This window comes from Eleutherodactylus coqui, chromosome 11, assembly GCF_035609145.1.
Source record: "Eleutherodactylus coqui strain aEleCoq1 chromosome 11, aEleCoq1.hap1, whole genome shotgun sequence".
NCBI classification, from domain to species: Eukaryota; Metazoa; Chordata; class Amphibia; order Anura; family Eleutherodactylidae; genus Eleutherodactylus; species Eleutherodactylus coqui.
The window spans coordinates 2,456,191-2,467,423 of record NC_089847.1 but is presented as its reverse complement, the minus strand read 5'-3'; the positions used below and the strand labels follow the sequence as shown (position 1 = coordinate 2,467,423).

Genomic DNA, 11,233 nt, shown 5'->3' with positions numbered 1-11,233 from the left:
TAATGATGGCGGTCACCAGCCCTAAGACATCCTTAACCTCTGGGGCATCACCCCAAATGTGCCATCCTGAACCTCTGGGGCATCACCACCCTACTACCACCCTGAACCTCTGGGGCATCACCACCCTACTACCACCCTGAAGCTCTGGGGCATCACCGCCCTAGTGCCACCCCGAAGCTTTGGGGCATCATTCCCCTAGTGCCACCCTGGAGCTTTGGGGCATCACCCCCCCCCCCCCCCCTAGTGCCACCCTGAAGATTTTGGGGAAATCACTCCCCCCCCTAGTGCCACCCTGAAGCTCTGGGGCATCACCCCCCTAGTGCCACCCCGAAGCTCTGGGGCATCACCCCCCCTAGTGCCACCCTGAAGATTTGGGGGAAATCACTCCCCCCCCCCTAGTGCCACCCTGAAGCTCTGGGGCATCACCCCCCCCCCCAGTGCCACCCTGGAGCTTTGGGGCATCACCCCCCTAGTGCCACCCTGAAGATTTTGGGGAAATCACTCCCCCCTAGTGCCACCCTGAAGCTCTGGGGCATCACCCCCCTAGTGCCACCCTGAAGCTCTGGGGCATCACCCCCCCCCTAGTGCCACCCTAAAGCTCTGGGGCATCATTTCCTGCAACGGCTCTCCACATCAGACAGATAGTATCGCCCGGGGCGCCGCTCACACTCTGTCGCCGCGTGCCGGGCCCCGGGCCACCCGTGAGTGGGCACGTGACCACCGCTCTCCGCCTCACTCAACATGCCGGCGGGAGGCGGACGGGTGACGCGGCGGTGACGTCAGCGCTGTGTTTTGTTTTGCAGGTCGGGGCGCCGCGGCAGACGGTCGGGAGGAGCGAGACACTGCGGAGGAGATGCCTTCCGAGAAGACCTTCAAGCAGCGGCGGACGCTGGGTAAGACGGCAGCCGGCAGCTAAACAGTTAACGGGCCCCGCTTGCTACATTGTATCAGTGGAGGGTGAAGTCATCGTGCTGCGCTGCGGCCCCTGACAGCTGGACGGCGCCATCCCAGTGGGCCGCTCGGCGAATCTGATCGGGCAGGCGGCTCCCAGGATGCGTCACCGATCAGATCCTGGCCGATCAGCGATTGTGTGACGACCTCTGTACTTAACCACTTCCTGACCAGGAGGTCCATAGGCTACGGGAGGGGGTCGTCAGGGGTTAAAGGGCACCTCCTCCCCCTATTCTGTTACATTCCCACATTAACCCCTGCATGGCCATTTGTTTGTGACAGTGATGCGTTTTGCCATATTCACGGCCGGTACAGATAGTCCATTTAATTGTACTTGCTCTTAAAGGGAGCGTCCAACCTGGAGGGCCTGTCACTGGGCCGCTCTGCCGCCACCAGCCCCCCCCATGGCACGTCAGGCTACGAGGAGACCATCAACCTCGCACGTTTACTCGTCCTTTGCAGTTATCACATTGACCAATAGATACAGTAACATATCGCAGGCAAAATGTCGCCATAGATCCCTGGCCCAACGCGACGGTCATGTGACCATCCCCGTAACTTCCACTTTAGGGGCAACAAATGGTTGGGGTCTGAGGACGCCATAGGGTGTCAGTATTCACCAGATGTCACACAGGAAGTGGGCGCCATCACTCAGCAGAGATCCATCGTGCCGCCCTGAGCCTCTATTAGAGCCAACAGAAAAGAACCGTAAAATAGTGACCGCCGCCTTCAAGGGAAGGGAGGATTCGCGCCCGCACAGCGAGGGGGGATTGGGGGCTGTTAGGTATCACCCTCCAATATATGCGGGCGTCGCAGGACTGCAGCTGGATGGATTTACTGTAGAAAGAGTTACTGTCACTTTAATTATAGCGGGCATAATTAAATTGGCTGATTGGTGGCATCTTCACCCGTTTGTTTCTGGTTATCTGCCCGTTTGAAAGGCGATATAGGGAAGAGATGTGCGCCCTGCGTAACTTCATAGGCTTCATTATCTGTTTGCCCGCAGGGTTGTTCGTTGGTGGGCATAATTGGGGAGGAGATGTGCTGCCAACAAATGTTACCTGCATGGGGGCGAACGATTGCGATAACTGTCGATCATCCAGATAAAACCAGTCCTCTGCCGCCTGAGAACGGCAGTAATGAGCGCCAATCTACAAGCTGATCACTGATGATTCGCCCCTCTTCGGTTTGACCAGCCGCCAGTAAGGGCCTTTCGCTTTAGCTGTTCCATTGCAAAAGCGCAAAAGGGAAGACAATGTTTCTTTTCCTGCCCATAAACCTGCATTCCAACCAAAGACCTTCAGTTTCGGTCCGTTTCTAAATTTTCCATCTTCGTTCCGTTTTTACACTGCCGAACGACAGCCGATCCATCTCCTTTACATTGTAATCAACGGGAGACAGAAAAGATGGAAAGTTAGCCGTTGTCATCCGCTTTTCTCTCAGATTGTATTTCTGAGCCTGCGCATAGGGCGAGAGACAAAGGGGGGGAGGGGAAGATACACAAGCCAAGCAGTATGAAAAACGGATCCGTTTAACCCCTTCGTGCGCAGGATGTAAGTTTACGTTGTAGCTGGAAAGGGATTACGTGCTATGGATGGTGCAGGCTCAAAGGTTGTGGCTGTGCCATCCGCAGCGGGAGTTGCTTGTGACTTGACAGCCGGCCTACTGCAGCAGCATCGGGGATCAGTCAGAACACTGATCCCTTCTGTTGACCCCTACATGTAGCAATCAATGTTGATTGCTGTGTGTAAATGGTTTGCGCTACCTCTGTGACCTCATCAGCTACCGCTATGTCATACTGGAGGGCCAATGGGTTGCCATGGCAACCAGATGCTAGGCATTGGCGTCCGGGACCATGGCCTGTGATGCTATGAATAGTGGTAATGCAGTGTATTATCAGAGCGATCCTAACATCTCACGTCAAGACTAAAAAATGTGGGGAAAAAAAGTATTAAAAAAACGCTGAACTTTCCCCTCGAAGTAAGAAAATATATATAAAAAATGAAACAGCCCCCCGTCACGTCCATAATGACCCCTGCAATGCATTAACCCTTTCCAACCCACTGTCTGACCTGTGAAGACATTATGATTTAAGGCTGTGCAGCTCAGATGTTGGTAGACGTCCGTCGGGGTTCTCTTACTGTATATTGCCAGCCTCTCTGCTGTCGGAGCCTATCCAACGTGTCACCTCATGCAGTACTGGCTTTAGCCAGCAGATAGCGCCGTTGTGTAACGGCAGAAAAAGAGCAAGCCCCCTAGGAAAACCAGGATACAAATTGGATTGGAAAGGGTTAAACACACTTGTTATACCGCACAGGAAACGCCGTAACAATAAAATAAATGGGGCCCAAATGCTTCTTTGTTCATTTCACTTCCCAAAACAAATGCCGTCGAGGTGAACAAAAAAGCCGCGTCTCCCCCGAAAGGTAAAATAAGATCTGCGGCTCGTCGTGCAAAAAACCCACAGCGCCCCCGGGAGAACAAACGTTATGGGGCAATGCAAAGAAAAATGGGTTAAAAAAGGGCTTTATTGCGCAAAAGTGGAAAATCATAAAAAAATCTCTATCATTTTGTAATCGTATCGACCCGCAGAAATAAATGTATCCGGTCAGAAGGCAAAAAAAGACATTGTGTAACCGATCAAACTACAGCTCGCCGCGCCAAACCCCTCGGCGGCCGCGTCAGCGGGAAGATAAAATGTTACAGCACTTGTAAAGTGGAGATGAAAATCCTCCAACAAGACTCACATCCAAGAGGCGCGTCAGTAAGGGGTTAAATGTTGAAAAACGGAAGTGTAGCGGTAATGAACGGCATTCACACTGCTTTTTCTTGAAGGATCCTTTTGATGGCGCCGCCAGAACAACGATTTCCGTTCATTCCAGTTTTACTTCCGTTTTGTTCGTAAGACAAGATCCGCTAAAAACATGACAGTGCGAACACGGCCTTACGTGAGCCGCACACCACTAGCTCAAGGTGGCGGCTTCCATTCACAGACAGCAAGCACCTGTTCTGAAACAAAGTCTATTGCAGAAGATGTTACAGAACTCGGGAATCAGACATTCTGAACAGCGCGCATCCGCGATCGAGCCCCCCCCCCCCCCCATCATGCAGGCGGCTTTCCTCTAATTGCGCTGCTGATAATGTCATCGACCTCAGCGGAATCTTAACCTATAAGGAAGCTGAAGGGATTGGTGGAGAGCCGCAGGCCACATACACGGGGAGAGCTGGAAGGCCCTGCGGCCTGTAGGAGGCGCTAATCATGTAACAATGGCGCACAGTCCCTGCGTGGCCGCTGCTCAGAGGCGGGTCATAGTGTTACAGCCATGCGGGGGCTGGGAGCTCGGAGAAGTCCTGGTATGATGGTCTCACAGCTGCTGCTCGCCTCTTTTCTCCCGGCTGTACGCATGCTCTGCCTAGTGATGAATGGGCTGAACAGAGTCGCGCTGTGTGTGCGCCAGCTTTATGGGGGTACTGCACTGGAATGAAACCCCCGCACACAAGCTCCCCGCTCCATTACCTTTGAGCCCCATAATATAGTTTTTGTCCGGTTCCCTTCAAGGTTTTTTTTCGGGAGAACCATCGACCACGAAAGATAAAGGTGTGAAGACTGTACAGACGATACAATAAAAACAGTAAAGAGGGAAGACTGCAGTACTGTATACCTGCCTGAGGAGGTGCTATAACAGCTACAGCCCCACTGTGCCCCCTGTGGTCAGGAGTGGTACTGCAGCTCATTTGGCAAATATATTTAGTGTATACGTTCTTCATTACAAGAACTCTGCTTGCTGTGAGTGACTGGGGATGTCCTACAACAATTTTACAATTATTAACCCTTTAACAACATTTTTTTTTTTTTAATCTGATTTCTCCTCCCACTCTGAAAAAAATCCTGAGACTCCATGTCCCCGGGCGGATTTGATCCGCAGTTCAAGCCACCCATAGAGAAGCATGGGGCGTCCGCACTTCATCTGCCACCTGCGTATCTGACTCTAAATTATCTGTGGATGCCACGTGCAGATAACAAATCGCAGCATGCTCCATTTTATCGTGGATCACGGATCTCTATGGGAGTTCAGGATCCGCAGTGATCCGCAAAAACATTTCAATACATTAGCGGATCCACTGGGGATTTAAAGGTTAAAATCAATTAGGGAGGTTGGGAAAAGATGGGGGAGGGGGGCGGATTATCCGCATCATCCCCCCAAAGCAATGAGTCCTTTTAACGACGACACTCAGTGAATCCGCTGCGATATCCGCATTAAACATCTGCGCGTGCCGCGGCCATGAGGCCTGACGCTTAGTTGTTTCCAGCGAGGGTTTGTTGTATTTTACTATTTACTGTACCGAATAATGCGCAGTCCTGCCGTCTGGGGGGGGGGGGGTCTTGTCTGATCGCTCGGACGCTACAGATGTGGCGATGACACGTTTTTAAAATATATTTTTTATTAATATTGGAAAAGGCGGTTTTGTTTTTTTAACGGTTTTATTATTAGAAAAAAATACAAGGAATGTAAGTATTTTTAGGTGACGTGAAGCGGCGATGGTTCGATCATACAGTATACTGCAATACCATAGTACTACACTATACTGTGTCTTGACAGGCAGTCTACCAAGCATGATAGGCAGCTGAATGGCATTCTGCAATCTCGTGGGGATGGGGGGGGGGGGGGGTCATTTGGGACCTGGAATTAACAATTGGGACATTTAGAGGGTTAATAGCTGCAAAGCGCTGATGGCGGCTTCTGTGGGTGGTCACCCGCCTTGTATGGATGGACTCCATATAAACCCCGCACACCAAGCATGTAACTGTATATCCTGTGGTGTTAAAGGGTTAATGATAATTGGTTACCTCCCAGCGTTGGGCTCTGGAACTGATAGAGTTAAAAGATCCACGCTTTGCGGACAGGTAGAGCCTTTATTTGGCTCGTTAATCGTCATTATGTTGTTTTAACTCTTTGATTTCCGGAGCGCACTGCTTCTGCTGCACGAGGTAACATTGTAGCAGTAGTGATAGAAGTTACATTTGTAGCATTTACCATCATTGTTCTGAGGATGCCCCATCCGCGGGCGGTTGGCCCTGTGTGCGGCGCTGGCAGGGTGTGTGAGGTGGCAGGTGCCCGCTGGGTTACGCTCTGTTTGGAGGTTCCGTCACAAATCTGGCACAAAATGCCAGACGAGAAAGTTGTGCGTGAAGGACAGACAGCCGAACGGAGACCCTCCTAGTCAGTGGGGTCTGTTTGGCCAGGGGATTCCCTTTAACGGATTGTACAATCGCAGGTGTGAACAGACCCTGTATGCGGTGCGGTCGGAGATGTCTGGGTATCCGAGTGCCGCCATCTGCCCTCCCGCTTCGGACGCACTCTGATGTCTTTTTTTCTTTTCTAGAGCAAAGAGTAGAAGATGTGCGGGTGATCCGGGAGCAGCATCCAACCAAAATCCCGGTGAGTGATGTCCAGCGTCCGCATTAGGGAAGTGAAACTAAAGTTTCTGCACAATGCCAGTAAGCTGCGAAATCTGGAGACAGCAATGGCAAAAATAGATTTTTTTTCTTTAACCCCTTCCCGCAACAGGACGTACCGGTACGTCCTGGGGATAGCGCGAGATCACATAAGATCCCGCGCTATCTCGCAGCGGGAGTCGGCTGTCCGTCACAGCCGGCGTCCCGCTGCAACAGCGGGGGGGCATCGGAGATGCGCCCCCCCCCGCTGTTAACCCCTTCCCTGCCACGATCTAAGTAGATCGCGGCAGGGAAAGAGTTCACAAAGGGAGCGGACTCCCTCTGTGTCTCCGGCCGGCACTCACAATGTCATCGCAAGAGCCCGGCCTGTCACCATGGCAACAGGACGCCAGACACTGGCGTCCAGTATTGCCTATGATCGCTGTATAAGCGATAAGGCATGGCAGAGCAGTAGCTCTGCCATGCCTTATCACAGCGATCATAGGCACAGTGATGTAAGTCCCTCAGAGGGACTCAAATAGTGTTAAAAAAAAAAAAAAAGAAAAAAAAAAAAATGTTAAAAAAACCCTTTTTTGATGCTTTTTCTAATATTAGCATAAAAAAGGGAAAAAAACATTAAAACCCCACATATTGGGTATTGACGCGTCCGTAATGACATGTACAAAAAGTTGAACATGCTTTTTATTTTGTACGACAAAAAGCGTAAAAAAACCCGGTAAAAAACAGAGGCAAAATGCTAATTTTTAGCATTTTGCCGCCCAAAAAATGCAATAAAAGTGATCAAAAAAGCCGTACATTCCCCAAAATGGTACCAGTAAAAACTACAGCTGGTCTCGCAAAAAATAAGCCCTCACAGAGCGCCGTACATCAAAAAATAAAAAAGTTACAGGACTTTGAATGCAGCGATTGAGAAAAAAAAAAGATTTCCAAAAAAAAGGGGGTTTTATTGCAAAAAAGTGTAAAAACCTAAAAAAATATAACAATTTTGGTATCGTTGTTACCGTACCGACCCGCAGAAAAAATGTAGTGTGTCATTTATGCTGCATGATTAACGCTGTAAAAAAAAAAAAAAATCTGTGGCAGAATTGATGCGTTTTCTCTCCCTGTTATCATAAAAAAGAAAAAAAAAAATTTGCGATATAGTCTATGTACCCCAAAAGTGGCACCGATAAAAACTACAGATCGCCACGCAAAAAACAAGCCCTTATACCAGCCAACCAATATATGCTACCAGCTGAGCGGTCTCCCCCCCCCCCCCCCCCCCCCCGCCTTGCCGTCTCTCTCCTCCCCTTTGGCTGTTTGCAATAGGGGGGGGCGAGGCAGGGGTGGGGCTAAGCTCCCTGTCCCTTTGCAGCCAGCAGTGGGAGGGGTGGAGCTTAGCTCCGCCCCCTCCCATTGCATTGTGTTTTGTGTGACGGGTTGTACTTTTTATTGGTATCATTCAGGGGTACAAATGGCTGTTTTGAGCCCCTTTATCACATTTTTGTGTGGCAGTGTTTAAGTAGTTGTGGGGGTCGTTATGGACGCCCCGGCGCTCAACACGGGAGGCTTTTTAAATTTGTCTACATTTTTTTAAACAAGGTAAAAGTGTGATAAAAGCGTTTTTTTTCTGTAATGTCCCTGAAGGGGAATTGAACCTGCAACGCTATAATAATACACCGCAGGCCCAGATGTCAGTGTGTGGTGTCAAGTTACCATGGCAAACGGCCGATGACGTCATAGAAGGAGCTCCCTCCCTCTGTGAACCCTTTACATGCTGCTGTCAACATTGATCCGTGGCATGTAAGGGGTTAACAGCAGGGATCGGTGGCCTCCCCCTAACGCCACTGTTGCAGCAGGAGTCACAGCTCCTGAACCCATCCATAGGACCTAAATGTATGTTCATTTGCAGGAACTGCTTCCCAACCGCGATGTACATTTATGTCCTGGGCAGGAGTGGGTTAACCCTCCTCTTCCCTGACAGCAGTGGCAGGGGACTCTCCGCCACAAGGATTTACAGGAGACGGTTGGTGGTGGTGGTGGTGGGGGGGGGGGGTGGCTTGAAATATAAGCCCTACCTCGAAAATAACTGTAAATAAAGAAAAATAATGATAATAATACATCACCTTAGTAGCGCTGTCCTCTCTGGCACTCTTCTTTTGCTGCTCTTCTGGCAGGTGATTGAAAATCCCCGCCTCCTGAAGCGCTGTCTCTGATTGGCTGAGCGCTGTGACCAATCACAGGCAGTGCTTCAGGAGGCGGGGATTTTCAATCCCCTGCCGCCAGAAGAGCAGCAGCAGAAGAGTGCAGTGACCTGCAGGATGGAGTGCCGGACAGGACAGCAAGAAGACGCACCGGACAGGACAGCACTTCCCAGGTAATGTATTCTTAATTTTCTTTACAGATATTGATTATTTTCGGGAAGGGGGGGCTTATATTTCAAGCACCACCCGAAAATCCTCATCGCGGAGAGTCCCCACAGCAGTGGCAAAGGATCGTGATCCTCACCGATCGATTTCAATGGGGCTGGCGCTGCTGCCACCGGCCCCATTGGTAACAATGGGCGAGATCGCAAAAATAACGGACATGCCGCGATTTTGTTTTAACGCTGCATCGCAAGCATGCATGGAGCCGCTGGAATTCATTATGTTGTGATTTCTCAGTCCTGGGAAATTGTGGGATTCCCTTGCAAGTGTGAAACCCTCCTTAAAACAATTACAAAGGGCTTAAAACTAATAAAAAGTGGCCCCTCTTCTGTCCGGCGGCTCCTCGCCCCGCAGCCACAGCACCCGCCGGATTGAACCTGGAAGCTCACCAGTAGCAGCGCTGAAGCCGCCGGGGCCGATGGCTCAATTGTTAATCATTTTAAGCCCTTTTAAATTTTTTTTTAAGTCACAGAAAAACCCTTTAACGTACAAAAAGTGCAGCGTGAGCGGGCCGATACTGAAACGCCATAAAGAGGCCCAAACCGAAGGCTCCTTCACCCGATCAATCATTCAAGGGAGCGATTGTGGGTGACTGTCAGCCCGTGTGACCGCTGGCGGCGCAGAGAAGCCGCTCAGGAGTCGCTAGTTCCAGGTCAGCTCACTTCTCACTGAGTGTAAACGGGAACCACTCCATCTCTGAGCGACTGCTTGCTTGCAGTGAACGACTGCCGGCTGCTGCCCCTCTGTTCACTGGGGCGACTGTCAGTCCTGTGGAACGCACCGAAGCGATAGGCGCTGGGATGGCTGTTGGACGCTTGTGTGCTTGCCCGCCGTACTGTGTAAAGGTGCCTAAACGTTTCTGCGGGCCGCCGTGCGGTCAGACTGACGCGCTCTTGTTCTCTTGCGCAGGTGATTATCGAGAGGTACAAGGGGGAGAAGCAGCTCCCGGTGCTGGATAAGACCAAATTCCTCGTCCCAGATCACGTTAATACGAGCGAGCTCATCAAAATTATCCGGTAAGATAGCAGCGCCACGGCCGGCGCCGGCGGTCACCATCTTGTGCCGCATGTGACTTTTCTCCTTCTCTCGGTGTTGCAGGAGACGCCTACAGCTGAACGCCAACCAAGCTTTCTTCCTGCTAGTGAACGGCCACAGTATGGTGAGCGTCTCTACGCCCATCTCCGAGGTTTATGAGCGGGAGAAGGACGAGGACGGATTCCTCTACATGGTCTACGCATCACAGGAGACTTTTGGGATGAAGAATGCGTAAACGTCCCGGCGGCGACTTCGGTTTTATTTTTAATTTTATTTAAAAAGATTTATTTTCTCCGGCGGGGGAGCGTAGCAGCGGCCGCCCGCCCTGTATAGATCTATATGTATCCTGCTTCCTGTACTCAGTTTACGCCTCTGGATCATTGCGTCCAATTAAAATATATCATTTTACGCCAAAGACGGCCGACTTCATGCTCTGTGTGATGTGATCATTTCTCTCCCTTGTCATGGATCTGCAGCTCAGCGTCAGGCTGCCGCTGTAAAGGCGGGGGGGCTCGTTCATTTGTATTGACCTGTAGTTCCTGCTGCAGCCTCCCGCGGGCCGGCCGTACATCCACTGCATGCGGCATGTTCTCTCCTACAGCCAAACTCCCATTTTTATGTCAATTATCTGCAATTGTTGACTGAACTCTTAGGTTTTGTACATTTTTATTGCAAGGTCTTCCTGTGGCAGAGAGTACCCGCGGTGAGCTGCAGATGAGGCGGGATGGAAGGGGCGCGCGAGCAGCGGCGGGTTTATATCTACATCTGGAATAGAATTAACTGCGGTCTTCATCGCCGCCTCGTGTCCATCGGATTCCAGCATGGGAGCCGGAGAACTCACTCCCTGGCCAGAATGGATCTCCGACAGAACCAAATGTGCCACGCGGACCCTGTTGCCTCAGTGGGGGCCATCTGGCTTCCGTTATCCCCTCCAGCATGCAACATCCGCTGTGGCTGTGCGCGAGGCCTCACTTCAGGACTCTTATCCACTTGGTGGGGGAGCGTTTCTGATCCCTGGGGGTCCGACCGCTGGAACCCTCACTGGTCAGGACAGCAGGGGTTACATATGAGTGCTGCTGCTTCTTGGAGGTGACACAGATGGCTGCTCAGCTTCTCTGGCTACCTGGCGCATGTTGTGCACTAGCATGCCCAGGGGCCCCAATCACAGACGTGTGTGGAGGGGGGTTGTTGCTGCTGGTATACCGTTGGTGCATTGGGAATGGTCACTTCCACTTGGTTCTGGTTTTCTTTGTCTCCTGGCAGCCGCAGGGATCGAGCGCTCCAGAATCTAGTTCCTGCTGTAGTCCTTGGGCTGCGTCTCACCGGATAGCGTTCTCTACTGATCGACAATACGGTTTCTTGCAGACGTCTACGAGCCCCCCGA

At 51.3% G+C, this 11,233-nt stretch overlaps 1 protein-coding gene across 1 annotated transcript; it reads left to right on the top strand.

Annotated features, from left to right (window-relative positions):
- The first annotated feature begins 737 nt into the window (after positions 1-737).
- Positions 738-10,278, top strand: MAP1LC3B (microtubule associated protein 1 light chain 3 beta). Its single transcript, XM_066582483.1, has 4 exons — positions 738-893; positions 6,337-6,392; positions 9,724-9,830; positions 9,913-10,278. The coding sequence occupies exons 1-4, from the start codon at positions 854-856 to the stop codon at positions 10,082-10,084; spliced, it is 375 nt and encodes a 124-aa protein (XP_066438580.1). The 5' UTR covers positions 738-853; the 3' UTR covers positions 10,085-10,278.
- Positions 10,279-11,233: the final 955 nt, after the last annotated feature.